General features: G+C 38.4%; 1 protein-coding gene across 5 annotated transcripts in view; it reads left to right on the forward strand.

Moving 5' to 3' along the window:
* CNKSR2 (connector enhancer of kinase suppressor of Ras 2) overlaps positions 1 to 15,513 on the forward strand; it is a 282,747-nt gene that overhangs the window by 257,222 nt on the left and 10,012 nt on the right. Inside the window, exon 21 of one of the 5 annotated variants that reach the window (XM_045089402.1) lies at positions 13,133 to 14,889. The exons of the other annotated variants lie outside the window; for them this stretch is intronic. Coding sequence (XP_044945337.1) covers positions 13,133 to 13,137 — 5 coding nt within the window. The 3' untranslated portion in view covers positions 13,138 to 14,889. Of the gene's footprint in view, positions 1 to 13,132; positions 14,890 to 15,513 lie in introns of those variants that run through there. 5 annotated transcript variants of the gene reach the window in all.

Below are 15,513 nucleotides of genomic sequence, written 5' to 3' on the forward strand. Positions count from 1 at the left end.
AGTGGATGTAGGGAGTGGAAGGAAAGTACAGTGGGGAGATCCACTGATCTTCCCAGTTGCTCTTCACAGATGCCAAGTCTGAGATGTTGTAGGTTACTTGGTTTTCTCTCATGATAAAACATTACTTCCTATCACCTCTTAGAAATCCAAAAAGTCAGCTCACGTGCCTTGCAAGGAACTATTAACAAAGGCAACATTCACACCTTCATCTGTTTCCAACTTCTGATTTCTCACTTGTACTATGCAGTAGGTAGTATAAAATGAAAATTCATTACCAAAGTGAACTCTAGTGAAAATCTCACAGTTTCTGCATATTCTTTTAAAATATTGTATGTAGAAGCACTTTACAAAGTAGAAAGCAAAACAGAAATGTATTGGTATCACACTCCTTGTTATTACCAAGCTAACAAACTAAATCAATTTGCCTTCAGATTGCTTACAGACTGTTTAAATTGAAGAAGAAGTAAAAGTTATTCAGGGTTATTTCTTAGGATTTTTTACAAAGGAATTCTAATTAGATTATATGAATTTTGTAAAAACAATAATGCCTCTATTAAATTCATGGGTCTTGTTTAAGAAAACCAAATTCAGAACTAGAGAGTAATTACTACTTTGAACCCAGAGCTGTCTTTTGAGTTAACATTTTAGTAGTTAATTGGTGGGGGTATCTGTAACCCACCTTCCTCAGCAGATTGCCATGGCAACAGCTGAGGTATAGTACCAGAATACTGAAGCTTCAGGCTTTGTCAGCGCTAAATCCAGAAGCTGCATTTGATTTCGGCTTGTCTGTTTCTATGGGAAGCAATATACCACACTTCTTTACACTTCCCAGGCTTACTTTTTCATTACCATGGAGACCAGATCTGCCCACACAACCAAGATCTGAAACCATTCCTAGTATGGCTAAAACTAAGGCTTTGGGAACCGAGGCCTTCTATAATTAAAGTGCATTGTTTCGTTAAAGAAGAGTTTCTGCTTCTGCTTTTGAAGTACATTGATTTTCCATAAAGAGAAAAGAGGCTTTCTAGTTCTGTGCTGAAGGTTTACAATAAGGAGAAAGAAAATGTCATCATGACATTTTCCTTGGTCAGGTTCTGTTTTTGTGTATGTTTATGGTATATACTCTGCATAGTCAATTACTACAGAGTAATGTTTCATTTCAAATTATGTGACAATGTTATCTAATAGTAAACACATTTAATGTACATGTTATGATGGTCTCAAATGCTCCTTTTAATTTTAGTGTGGGATTGTATGAATTTGTTTCTAAATCCAGTGTTAGTGTCTTTTAAATTAGTTATTCACTTGCTCACAATAAAATCTATGTGAGAAAAATTATTCTGGAAATTTGATCATAACTATACATGGATTTAACAAGAAAGGATTGGTGTAATTTATCACTGTAAATCCAATATAGCACATCCAGATAGAGCTGATGAATTACCTATGGAAGATGACACACACCAGTACTACTGTATTCTAATGTATTCTTGTTTTCAGTTTTTCAATTTTATCTTATTATGGTAGTAACGTGGTCTCTCTCTCTCTCTCTCTCTCTCTCTCACACACACACACACACACACACACACACACAACCAGTATCACAAAAAGAGCCAGAGTTCTACAGTTCTTTGATGCTTGTACTTGTTTAGGAGATAATTACACCATAGCGGCTATCACTACAATCTCTGTTCCACGCCCCCCACCCAGTGGCACCCATCAAAAGAGATGGTAAGAGAGTATTAAGTGGAACTTGAGAATCCCAAAGTCACCCTGTGATTTGCACATCCTTATAAATTCATATCTTTAATTTGATGGGGTTTTTTTAATCCCAGAGAAGGTGCATGGGTCCCTGTCTTAACGTAAATAAACTAAACAGGATTTTTTTTTTAAAAGCCTGGCTTTTAAATATTTTTCAGAATATTATAAATAAGCTAGCACCATGAAGTGCTATGAATTAATTTATGAGTGGAAGACAAAGTGATTAATATCATTGGATTTTTTGGTTTTGTTCACTAGCAGGAAGTTAGCAATTCATTGCTATATTTGAGTACAAATTAAGTTGTATGATACAGAGAACCTTCTGACATTTCAAACATTTGGATTTTGCAAAATGAGCTATCATCCTAATGAAGTCCCAGTATGGTTCTAGTTTTCTGTAATTACACTGATGAGTGTGAAATTCAACATGAGATGCTAAATGTTAAACACAGATATAGCTGGAAACCTTTTGCAGTGGCTATAAAGTCATTTGTATTTGTCTATAAGAACACTGAGAGTCAGCATATCTCTAACTCCTTAGTAAAACTGATTTTCTTTAAAAGGGTAAGTGCTATACAATTTTTTCAGGAAGGAAAAAATGAAACTCCTATATAATAAAGCATTTTTTAAAAGTATTCTGCATATGTTCATAGAGTCTATACTTTTCCATCCCAAGTACAAGATGAGTTTGCTAACCCAAAATGTAATAAACAATAATTTCAAGACAACTATGATAGAGTTTGAATATTTAGTATTCTAACTTCTGAGTTTCTTACTAAGATGGATGATTGTGCTAATTTGTTTACATCCATGCTGTATTTCTAGGAAGCATGATTTTATAGTGGTTTTTACCAAAATGTTTCTTCTTATGTACACAATACATTTTGAGTACCTAAAAATGTATTAATTTGAATATCATAATATTCAGAAGACTTTAACAAAGGGAATTTATGCAAATAGTTTATGGTGTAATTACTTTAGATTGAAAAATAAGAGAGAATATGAAAATATTACTGATTAAGTTGGGAAATTAGATTTGTAACTGGTTTGAGATAAAGAAAAATAAGTATTCTGATAAGGAATGGTTATGATACAAATTTAGGCTCTTATAAATGTCTCTTGAATTTTCTCTTTGACCTTGTTTTGCTGGGAAAGGTTGTCTTTGTCGCTACAAAATTTAGTTGGTTCACAGTTCATCCTTGCCAGTGTTGTTAATGAGGAAATGATCTCAAATATCAGGCTGGTATGCCAAGGAGGTCACTAGCAAGGCATTAACATTTAGAAGGTATTGAAAGGGGAGAATAAATATTGCAACTATTTGTAATATTGTAAGCTCATCCAGAAAAAGTAAGCAGACATCCATTTCAAGCTTCTACAATCATAAACAATGTTATATCATGAAAGGAGATAATGTCTTTACACTTTTAACATAAGAATTACTCTTTTTCTTACTGTACTCCCCAACCTCCCCCCCAACCCTGACATACACCACCTAAACACATGTTTCGATGTACTTTTGTTGAAAATACTTATTATTTCCCTCACTTTTGCAGATCAATTCCTCTTTTTCCCTTCACCTAGTCCCAGGGGATGTCATGATACTGGAGCTAATACTGAATGGCATTTTTTAAGAAGTAATCCACCGATAGTAAGATGGCAGTACTCTGAGCATAGTATATGAGTTTAGTATGAGACTAAGAATAGGGTGGACTCTGGGGTGACTGGATGGCTCAGTTGGTTAAGGATCTGCCTTGGGCTTAAGTCATGATTTCCACAATCCTGGGATCCAGCTTTGTGTGAGCTCCGTGCTTATCAGGGAGCCTCCTTCTCCCTCTCCTTCTGCCCTTCCCCCCACCTGTGCTCTCGTGCTCTCTCTCTTGCTTGCTCTTGCATTCTCTCTCTCAAATAAATGGCTAAAATCGTTTTTTCTTAAGATTTTATTTATTTGACAGACAGAGACCACAATTAGGCAGAGAGGCAGGCAGAGAGAGAGGGGAGGAGGCAGGCTCCCCACTGAGCAGAGAGCCCAACTCGGGGCTCAATCCCAGGACTCTGGGATCATGACCTGAACCAAGCAGAGGCTTTAACCACTGAGCCACCCAGATGCCCCATGATAACTAAAATCTTAAAAAAAAAAAAAAAAAAAAAAGGATAGGGTGGACTCTGTATAGCAAAAGCTCACAAAGATCTTTGTTACTACTAATTTGAAAAATATGTTTTCATTTATTCCGGATCAAATTTTCAAGAATTAAATTGTGCCATGGATTGTCTGGTTACTAAAGAAACTTGGGCAGTCGTACAATCCGCATAGCATCAAAATCTATCCATCGCAGGCCATGTTTGCTGATCAGCAACTTGGCAGAGGATATAAAGCAAAGTCCTTTGTTTAGTTTTAGAGTCTAATGGACTGGGCATACTAAGTGTATCTTTACAACCCCCATTCCCAGGAGCAGATACCCTTACATCTTATTCCACCAAAGTGTCCAATTTGGAGCAATCAAGTCAAGTGTGATAGACAATTCAAAAAGGCTGGGTCATGGAAGTATAATCAGTGTCCTGAAGACATTTTTACCACCCAGTCACATAAGCACTTCCGGTTTAGATAAGACTGGAGCTGCTCTTTAGAGGGTTTATCAGGTAGCAAAGAGAATGTCACAAAAGGTTAGGAAGTACCATAGAAGAACACACCAAAAGAAACAGGCAAGAAACCAATTGAGATCTGTTTGGTCCCAGTTTGCCTTTTTATTATGGCAGACCAGATATGATAACAGATGAAATGTTGTGTCAATATCACTTACCCATTCACCCCAGTGGCAGTTCTCATCAGTGAGTTACATCACACCAATTATAATCCAGAGTGAATATGATTGATTCAATTATATCCTTTTACTATAACCATCTAAGGTTGTGGTAGAGGTTGAAAATTCTCATAAATTGGGATGCCTGGCTGGCTCAGTCAGAAGGTCATGCAGCTCTTGATCTCTAGGTTGTGAGTTCAAGCCCCACGTTGGGTGTAGAGATTACTTAAGTTAATTTTTTTTGAAAAAAGAAAATTCTCATAAATTAAAAATGTGCACAGGGGCGCCTGGCTGGCATAGTCAATTGAGCATCTGACTCTTGGCTTCAGCTCAGGTCGTGATCTCCAGGTTATGGGAGTGAGCCCCCCTTGTGAAGCTCTGCACTCAACATGGAGTCTGCTTGAGATGCTCTCTCCCCCTCCGCTGCCCCTCCCACTCGTGCTCTCTCTCTCTAAAATAAAGGAATAAATCTTCTAAAAATATATAATTATTCATATCTAAAGTACTTGGTATACAAAAATCTGTTTCCTACAGTGGGTTCATGTCTCAGACTCCAACTATGTTACCTCTGTAGCTATTTCATCTGGAAATGAGAATTTTATTTATTTTATTTTATTTTTTCAGTGTTCCAAGATTCATTGTTTATGTGCCACAGAAATGAGAATTTTAGAGATTATCCTAAAATAAGTAATTCCTAATCATAAAATAGGTTGCAACAGGGACACCTGGGTGGCTCAGCCAGTTAAGCCTCTGCCTTTGGCTCAGGTCATAATCCCAGGGTCCTGGGATCCAGCCCCAGGTCAAGCTCCCTGCTCAGCGGGGAGTGTGCTTCTCCCTCTTCCTCTGCTTCTCCCCCGGCTCATGCTCGTACTCTCTCTCTCTCTCTCTCTCTCTCTCAAATAATAATAAAATCTTAAAAAAAAAAAAAAAAGAATAGGTTGCAACAGCAACCCATTCTTCCAGTAAGTTGTCATCGACCCACATTGCTGAAAGAAAATTTGCCAGGAATGGTTGTCTTTTTATTAAGGTTGTCTCATTGGAGTTAATACAATATTTTAATAACCTCAAAATAATTTCACCTATGAAATATTTTAAAATGTAGGGGTGCCTGGGTGGCTCAGTCATTAAGCATCTGCCTTCAGCTCAGGTCCTGGGATCGAGCCCCACATCGGGCTCCCTGCTCAGCAGAGAGTCTGCTTCTCCCTCTCTCACCACCCCTGCTTGTGCTCTCTCTCTCTCTTGCTGTGTCTCTCTCTTTGTCAAATAAATAAATAAAATCTTTTTAAAAAGAGAAATATTTTAAAATGTAGATGAATTAGTATGGAATGGTTTAAGAGTGATCTAAATGTTGTTGATGGACATCTAGGTTCTTTCCATAGTTTGGCTATTGTGGACATTGCTGCTATAAACATTCGGGTGCATGTGTCCCTTTGGATCACTACATTTGTATCTTTAGGGAAATAAGTCAAGCAGAGAAAGACAACTATCATATGATATCCCTGATATGAGGAAGTGGTGATGCAACATGGAGGCTTAAGTGGGTAGAAGAATAAATGAAACAAGATGGGATTGGGAGGAAGACAAACCATAAGTGACTCTTAATCTCACAAAACAAACTGAGGGTTGCCGGGGGGAGGGGGTTTGGGAGAAGGGGGTGGGATTATGGACATTGGGGAGGGTATGTGATTTGGTGAGTGCTGTGAAGTGTGTAAACCTGGTGATTCACAGACCTGTACCCCTGGGGATAAAAATATATGTTTATAAAAATAAAAAATTAAAAAAAAAAAGAGTGATCTAAATGTTTTATAGAGTAGGAAAAAAACATTTCCTCTACCCTCCTAGGTTTTTTGCCTGGGGCCTGCAAATTAAGCTAATGACAGATTAACAGAAAAAAAGGCTATATAAATTTTGTCCTATGTCAGCACTTTAATTTTTATCTGCACAGACACCTTCACGGAGAAGAAGTGAAAACCCAAAGAAGTAGTTAGACCTGGAAGCTTATATACCATTTTAACAAAGGGCAATAAATTGTAAAGAAGTAACAAGATCAAGGAAAGGGGGTTGGGCTTCTAGGGCCATAAATTGTGGAAAAGTAAATATTGGGGGAGAGTAATGCAAGATAAAGGTTATTTTAGTAAGGTTTTTTTTGTGCAAACCCATCTTAATGTCAGTTTTCTCTCTGCAATGATAAGGGTGTTCTTCTCCTGGTGTAGAAGAGGGGAGGAAGAATATCTTCATAAAGAGAAGTTTATGTCCTGCTTTTAGGCAGATCAGGAGAAGCCAAAGGTGTTTCTGTGTTTGCTGCTGCTTAATTACCTTCAGCTCAAAATAATCCTGATGTCAAAGTGGCATATTTTGGGGTGGCATATTATGATCCCCTTCAGTTCTAAAGTCTACTGTAAGCATCAAAACTCAGCACATACATATAGACATTAATGTTTTAACTATCTTATTTTTTGTTTTATTTTATTTTTTTTCAGTGTTCCAAGATTCATTATTTATTCACCACTCCCAGTGCTCCATGCAATCCGTGCCCTCCTTAATCCCCACCACCAGGCGCACCCATCCCCTCACCCTCTCCCCTCCGAAAACCTCAGTTTGTTTCTCAAAGTCCTCAGTCTCTGATGGTTCATCTCCCCCTCTGATTTCCCCCAATTCACTTTCCTTTTCCTTCTCCTAATGTCCTCCATGCTATTCCTTATGTTCCACAAGTATGTGAAACCATATGATAATTGACTTTCTCTGCTTGACTTATTTCACGCAGCATAATCTCCTCCAGTCCTGTCCATGTCAATAAAAAAAGTTGGATATTCATCCTTTCTGATGGCTGAGTAATATTCCATTGTATATATGGACCACATCTTCTTTATCCATTCATCTGTTGAAGGGCATCTTGGCTCTTTCCACAGTTTGGCGACTGTGGCCATTGCTGCTATGAACATTGGGGTACAGATGGCCCTTCTTTTCACTACATCTGATCTTTGGGGTAAATACCCAGTAGTGCAATTGCAAGGTCATAGTATAGCTCTATTTTTCATTTTTTGAGGAATCTCCACAGTTTTTCAAAGTGGCTGCACCAACTTAACCATTCTTTAAATGTGCCCTAAACTTCAAATACTCATATTTTCTATGTATTCCAAATGCATTTAATCAATTTAAATTAATGTGTCCATACAATATACTATTAATGTAATTATATATTATGATTACATATAATATACATTAGGGTAATTATATAATTATAATCATACAGTTGAGTTTAAATATGTCTATATGTGTATATATATACATATATATTTGTATTTCATAAAGTAGAGTTTAATTTTATTGATAATCCTTAACTATAAAATTTTAAGACAGAAATGGAGAAAGGGTCATTCAACTACACCATGAACTCTTTGAGATCAGACCATAATCTTTGTATTTTTATCCTAACATTTGATATAGTATACATACCCATAGGTACCCATTAAATCCTCACTGAATAATGCATGTCTATAAAAATGAACTCCTCCCATTTTCTTTTTTTTGGGGGGGGGGGCAGAGGGAATGGGAGAGAGAGAATCTTAAGCAGGCTCCAGCCCCAGCACAGAGCCCGACACAGAGCTCCATCTCACAACCCTAAGATCATGACCTGAGCCAAAATCAAGAATCAGACACTTAACTGACTGAGCCACTCTGGAGCCACACCCCCCTCCCATTTTCTATTTTAAAGTCTGATTGGTGATATTTAGGATGACAGTATAACATGGCCAAATTCCAGAGTGCATTTTTCAGAAATATCTTTAGACACATCATTGAAAATAAACTGGTGATAAATTGAATTAACATATCAAGTACTTCTGTGACTATTAAATATAAAAGACCTCTTCAAAGGTTGCTAATAGATGTTACATTTAGAGAGTACTTTGGATGTGCCTTTATTTCAGAAAGTGGTTTTTAATGCAGGTAGAAAAAAACAGAATGGGTGGTATACTTGGAATAACTGAGTCCTAAATGCATGCTAATGTCATAGTATAGCAATAGGTACATTAAGATGAGAAACTACTTTCATAAGGAAATACTCTGTCTCCTGTGAATTATGCACAAAGGATAGAACTGTGATTTAGCAATTTAGAGGAACATTCTAATTATCTGGAAACAGTATTTCCTTATCTGTTTCGCCTATGGCTAGGTTTATCAAATATTTTATTTTACCTGGAACTGATACTCAAAGATCCCTATAAGTGCTTTAAGAATAAGAACAAAATATATTACCTTTTACTATTTATCACTTTATTTTAAAAAAGAATACTTTGTCATGAAAATTATACTTTCCAATGCGCCTGGGTGGCTCAGTGGGTTAAAGCCTCTGCCTTCGGCTCAGGTCATGACCCCAGGGTCCTCAGATCAGCCCCTCATCTGGCTCTCTGCTCAGCAGGGAGCTTGCTTCCTCCTCTCTCTCCTCTCTCTGCCTGCCTCTCTGCCTACTTGTGATCTCTCTCTCTCTCTCTGTCAAATAAACAAAATCTTAAAAAAAGAAAGAAAATTTTACTTTTGATTCATAAAATAAAAATAGAGTCTTTCCAGTTCCTTTTCCCTATGGTACTAAATAAAAAATAAGCAAACAGTATTTTTACATCTGATATCCTGTCTTTTTGAACTTCAGCCTTTACAAGAAAATAGGCCCTCACGATTAACAAGTGTCTTTGGTTGGAACATTCTGAACCAAGGTATATCATCAGCCCACTCTTTCAAGATTGACACTAAGTATTACCGATTATCAGTTCTTTTTTTTTTTTTAAGATTTTATTTATTTATTTGACAGACAGAGATCACAAGTAGGCAGAGAGGCAGGCAGAGAGAGAGGAGAGAGGAGGAAGCAGGCTCCCCAGCTGAGCAGAGAGCCCCATGTGGGGCTCGATCCCAGGATCCTGGGATCATGACCCAAGCCGAAGGCAGAGGCCCTAACCCACTGAGCCACCCAGGCGTCCCCGATTATCAGTTCTTGATGTTAGATATTCAAAAAGGAAAAACCTGAATCTGAATACACATTTAAAAGGCGAGGCTCCAGATAATAATGTTAAAGAAGTTTGGGTTTTGTTTTGGTTTGGTTTTTTAAGCACACAAAACCGCTCCTACTCTCCTGGGAACTCCAGTGTTGCTTGGATGTCTGCTCTTGGTGACCTTTGTTATCTGCAAGCTGCTTAAGACCAGCAATCGGGAGCCTTGCCCTTAAATTTGCCCTCAATCTCACTGATAATGGTGTGGATGGAACCAAATTTTCTCTTAGAACTCAGAAGTGGGAATTTTTCAAAGGCTGTCGCAGCTTAAGCACTTATTTCCATTTTCCCATTTTTTATTCTCTTTCATTCATTAAGAAAAAGATTTTTGTCACCTATTTTGAATTCAAACTTGATCATTCTCTTGCAAGTATTTGTGCCTATGTGCTTACCTCATAATCTAATTCTCAGGTATTTGATTGAAGGATCATCAGCTCTTCCCTGCAGGCTCGCTGTTAGAAGGCTGATTACATTTCTAAAACTTACGTTTCTAGAATCCCTATTATTTGTATGATTCTTAGTGGGGAGATTTTTAAAAATTTATGAAACAAAAAGGGAAAAAAATCCTCCTCAACAATCGTTTCGTAGACACAGTCTGTAAAGAGCTTGCATAGGAAATGGATCCAGACGGCAATAAGTTATCTTATACATGACCCGACGTGGTATTACCTCTGGGTTCACTTTTCAAATCTCAAGGGGTTTAGTAACAGGGAAACAGGATCTGTTTCTTTTTATCCAGCTGGGCTGGTGGCCTCACAACTGGAGGTTTCAGTGATGAGTGGAAGTTCAATAAATATTTGTTAAGTAACATGTCAAACAGAAACATTACTGATTTTCTTGAGACAGGATAGAACACTGCTGTTGTTTGAAAATGTAACTGCTTAAAGGACGGCTAAGTAGTGAAGTTTCTTTTAATAGCAGGAAGTAGAGAATATTTTTATAGCTAATTAGGATACTGGCCAAAAGAATATAAAACCATCAGGAGCCATATAATTTAAAGTTTTGTTGTTTTCTTATAAGGAACATGTAATTTCCACCTGTTCTTTCAAAAAGGAATAAAATTAGTCTTATTATAATAAATCAGTTGTAACTGGTTTGGATATTGTGACTATTGGGGGATAAATGAAGTTGTCAGCTGCAAAGAGGGAGGGAGAGAAGGTCCAAGGGAAGTACAAAGGGAGAGAAGAGAGAGGATGTTGAGAACCAGAAAGGGACTGGGAAAAGTTACAGACACATATAAGTATGAGGTTTCCCGATGTCCAGGGTAGGCTTTCATGGAACAGTATCATTTACGAAGCGGGTTGGTTTGTGTTCTGGAAATTCCCTGTAGATGAGCCACATACGAGTCCCGCAGAGCTGCCCGGCCTGTCTGCCCGGGCTGCTGCTCACCCTGCAGATTCCGAACGCAGGGGCAGACAGTGAATTCAGGGACCCTGAGCCTGGAAGTAACTTTACAGTCATTCCATGCGCCTCAAATATAAAGAGGAACTATTTAACACTACCTAAAAATAAAGCTTAAAGGAATTTTTTCAAGCAGTTTACCAAGGCCTCTTTTATCTTGCTGTATTCTCTGTAGACAAAGATATTTGCATCCAGTTCCTCAGCAAAAAACCTTGAATTTGTGTGAGGGGTGACACACAGTGTTACACGGGCAGCGCTTGCGACTTACAAACTATGCGTATAGGCGGTACAAAATTGCCATCTGTCCAATCCGCCCGAGCCCCGGTGCAGCCCATCCCAATGTGCCTGGCCTACAGCGGGGTCGCGGACGGCGGTGGGCACAAGAATCAAAAGGGTTGCTTGCTCTAAATGCAGATTCCTGAGTTCCGTGCCCAGAAATTCTGATCCAGTAGATTAGAGGTAGGCCCCGAAATCTGTGTTGAACAACCTCCACCCCAGAGATCTGGTAGCCAGCGTCCGGACCACCGCTAGTGGAACAAACACCTTTCCCTAAGGAGTTCTCTTCTCCCCTGCCTCTCTGTCCGGACTGGGAAGCTAGTTGTAGCCATTCCGAGTAGCCATCCACCCCCCCGAACCCTGCCATCCTGCACTCTGGCAAGGTGCTCCACTGACAAGGGGGTTTGCAGCCTTCCCTACTGGAATTCAGCAATCACACAGAAACATTATCACACATGTAACTGACATGTGACTTAACTCTCAGGGCTCTTGTTCAGGTTCAGCATGGGTTAAATGCACCAGAAATTAAGCCCCTTGTGTAACGTTGTTTCTGAGGGCGAAAGAGGGATGTGCTGAAAACAGCTTACAAAATGTTTGAATTGCTTAGACAAATTAGGAACAGTTTAAATTTAGAAACGACCTTGTGCCCAAGGTAGTTTGCCTCTGATTTTGCCATTTGAAACTCCATGACCTTCTGGAACAAAGCGGTGGGAGGCAGAGCTAGCGTTCCAGGACTATCATTTTCTAAAATGCTGTATTGTCTTTTCTTTCATTGGACTTCCCTCTGATTACTTAATGTTTAGCCCTTTTCTGCAAAAGAAGGATATGATATAATAAAAGTTCTGCCGATTTCTGAACTACACTGTGTCCTGTTATCTAGATGCTATGCTATGGGCAATTGCAGCCTTCCATTTTCTAAGGGAGGTGGTAATGAACAATAGGCTTTATCTGTTCCCTCTCCCACTTTGTTCCTTGATAGAACTCAAAAAAAAAAAAAAAAAAAAAAAAGGATACCATGGGGATATTGGAGATAGAAATCTGCCTCGGACTAGAAAGAAAAATATGGCTGATTTGTGCGCGATGACAATTTTTGGATTCCCCCAAACCCAAAAGAAAATGAACTAAAAGAGATCACAGCTTCTTTTATCCCAGTTGTTCTTTGTTGCCCACATTGTTTAGAAATTTTGGTCTCTTGTTTCTTAATTCCTAGCCATATGGCCTACGCTCAGGTGTAAAGTCACCATTTCACCATGCTTACCCTGTGAGGGCTTTTCATTTCTCTCCACTTTGGATGGGTCAGCGGGCGGCCTCCTCATTGGAGCCCTGCTAGCTGGGCTCTTCTGTCTCACTGATGAACACGTGGTCTCATAGGGATCAGGGCAGTTAGGTAGAAGGCAGACCAGGAAATTTTTCCTCGTGCTTCTTGATTGGATGAATCCGAGGAAAGCTCTCCTACAGAAATACAGTTTCATTTTCTTGGAAGACTGATCATTTTACATGTATATGGAGAATACTTTGACCATAAACTTTTCTGATTAGAATTACAGATGTGCATATGCAAGCATAGAAGTGGGAAAAGATGTATCCGCGCTGTGCATTATTTTGTATAATAAGGTTGGCGTTTCCAGATAACCGAGCATAAAACAGAAACTGTCCCATTTATGGCCAAGTAGACTTGCATGCCAACAGAAAGACATGATGGTATTAAGACCATATGCAATTCTAGCCATTTTTTTCTCTTTTCTCTTCATGGGTATTGCATGATGGTATTTCGAATACAAATACTAATGTGCTTTGGAAATAATGGCACTCGCAGGTCTTTCATCATATTGTATCACTGCTTTATCATATTAGGCTAATACACTGCGAGAGTTGGTAGAACCTCTCCATGCCAAATCGGATCCACTTCTGTTGGCACTCAACCCATTGGACTCACAGATTGATAAGCTAATGTTTAGAGAATTTAGATCGGAGAGAGTCGGCACGGCGCAGACTCAACATCAACCTCTTGCAAGCAACTAAAATGGCCTCGTCCTTGCTGTTTATAACAGAAAACTGACTTTTAAAAAGCTTAGATCGTCAAGTGTGTTGGATTGGGGGCCTCCCTAAAGGGATATTAAGAAGGGCAGGCCACTCTTAAGAAGAATGCAAGCTTCCTACACTGGGACTAGCATAAGATCAAAGCCCATCAAGATGGAGCACAGTGACAGAAAACTGCCGTTTCTGTGGGAGAACGGAAGGGGAAGGGTACTGACTGGGCAAGGGCTGTGTGTGGTGACACCTCAGTTGTATTCTTCCGACACCAGGAAAGGAGAGGGATCAGCTCCGATAACTAGAATACCCTGGCTATTTAATGGACTCCTTGGTGGCCTCTTTAAGGCAAAGCAGAGGAAGCAAATTCTGTGTATTAAGTGTATTTTGCATTTTTAAAACTTGACGTGCTGTATTGTACTAAACTAAGTGTAACCTATTAAGGCAAGGTATACACACCCTGCTCTGAAATTTACTATGTTTCTTCTATTATCAAGTGTATTCAGGTGCAACACAGAGACTGCTTTCGGTGACACTAATGAAGAAAATTCCTCATGCCAGGCTTTATAGATTCCTCAGCTAAAATCCTAACTTTCTCCTTATTTCTTGGCACTTATATACAAATGGTGTTGCCTCATAGGACAGGCATGAGCTATTCTTTTTCTGTAAAATTTTCCAAATCTATAGGCTGTGGTTCTCACTTTTGAAAAAGTATTTTGTCTGGATGTCTTTCAAACTAGCTTTAGATATTATTTAATACTATGTAACTGGGTCCCCTATGGCTCAATATTGCTTATTTTTCTTCTGTAGTGGATGTGAATTTTCCTTAATTTAGTTGGATTAAGACACTCTGTAATAATTTCAATGCTAATCAATGGATATTTCATACTGTGCAATGAACAAATAATTCAACATTGTATTTGGAAATGTTTTTTCTCCTTCCTGTCGCCGCAGTGTGTGGTACTGCATAATGTGAATACCTGTAAAAATATAAATTACTTAAAAATAAAAATATGACCAGTTGGTATCAAATCTTTTTAGATAGCTAAATAATTTGCTAAGTATGCTTGATAGTAAATATCCAAAGAGAAGTAATCTCTGCTTCTTTCTCACAAATGGAATTTGTGTTGTGAATAAAAATCACATTGATCTGCCTTACAATTGCCTCTGTGCTCTAACCATTTTAATGTGTTTTTAAAGTATATATGAAAACAATGGTTGTAGTATTTAGAAATCCATTGAAAAGCTTTTTGTTGGCAGTTAATATTAGTAGGATCACCTTGGGTCATTCTCGCTGTTGAAGCATAGTAAAATGTTACGATAAAAAGAATTTTTGTTTGTTCTCGTTAAGGCATATGGTGACTCCACATCAATTTTTGAATATAATCGTGTCTTCGCTTTGGTTTTAAGCTGTCCTTTTTATGAATTCCTGCCTGAGAGCCAAGTACTTTGACCTCTATGTCTCTACTAGTTAAATTTTCTGAATTCTATGGGCAAATCTAGAATCTGTCATTTATGTCTGTGATTGTCCTTCAAAGAACCTTCCCTGTGGATCAATAAATCAATGCCAAGGATACCAAGACTTTGCCATCTGAACTACTCATCATCAAAACTGCTGTAGGGCCCAGAAAATTCAACCACTGCTTATTTATGGCATTAAACCACACAATTTGGCAGAAACTACATGCTCGGAGAGTGAATGCAGGATCAACTTCAGTTCTGCCTCTTTGGGCACATCTTCTTGGAAGTAAGCGTGCTTTACTATTGTGCAGAAGGGATTGCCTGACACTAGCATGGGCTCTACTTAATTTTGATGAAGCACAAGGTCATTCTTAACAAGGATGGGCTTCACATGTTCTTCTTTAGAAAAGATTCACTCCAGCTCTTCTTTTAAAAGAAAGGTGTTTCTCTCTCAAAATCATTTTTCATCATTATTTTGCCCCAAAGATGTAAATTACTTTTAATTATGAAAAGGGTGCTTGAGTACAGATCAACAGGTAAAAGCCAGCTCTTAAAATCTTCTCCTTTTTCCTTTTCTGCTATAGCAAACTGCCTTGTCTCCAGTTCTACAATGCTAGGCATAGCTATCGGCTTATATAAAAGCATGAATTAGGAGATCTAATATTTAATCATAAGACAATTCAAATTATAGTGTAAACTCCTGAATACATAACCATCTTTAGCTTAAAACCGAGAAACATTAA

Source organism: Mustela putorius, unplaced genomic scaffold (genome assembly GCF_011764305.1).
Source record: "Mustela putorius furo isolate JIRA1106 unplaced genomic scaffold, ASM1176430v1.1 tig00003836_pilon_pilon_pilon, whole genome shotgun sequence".
Taxonomy (NCBI): Eukaryota; Metazoa; Chordata; class Mammalia; order Carnivora; family Mustelidae; genus Mustela; species Mustela putorius.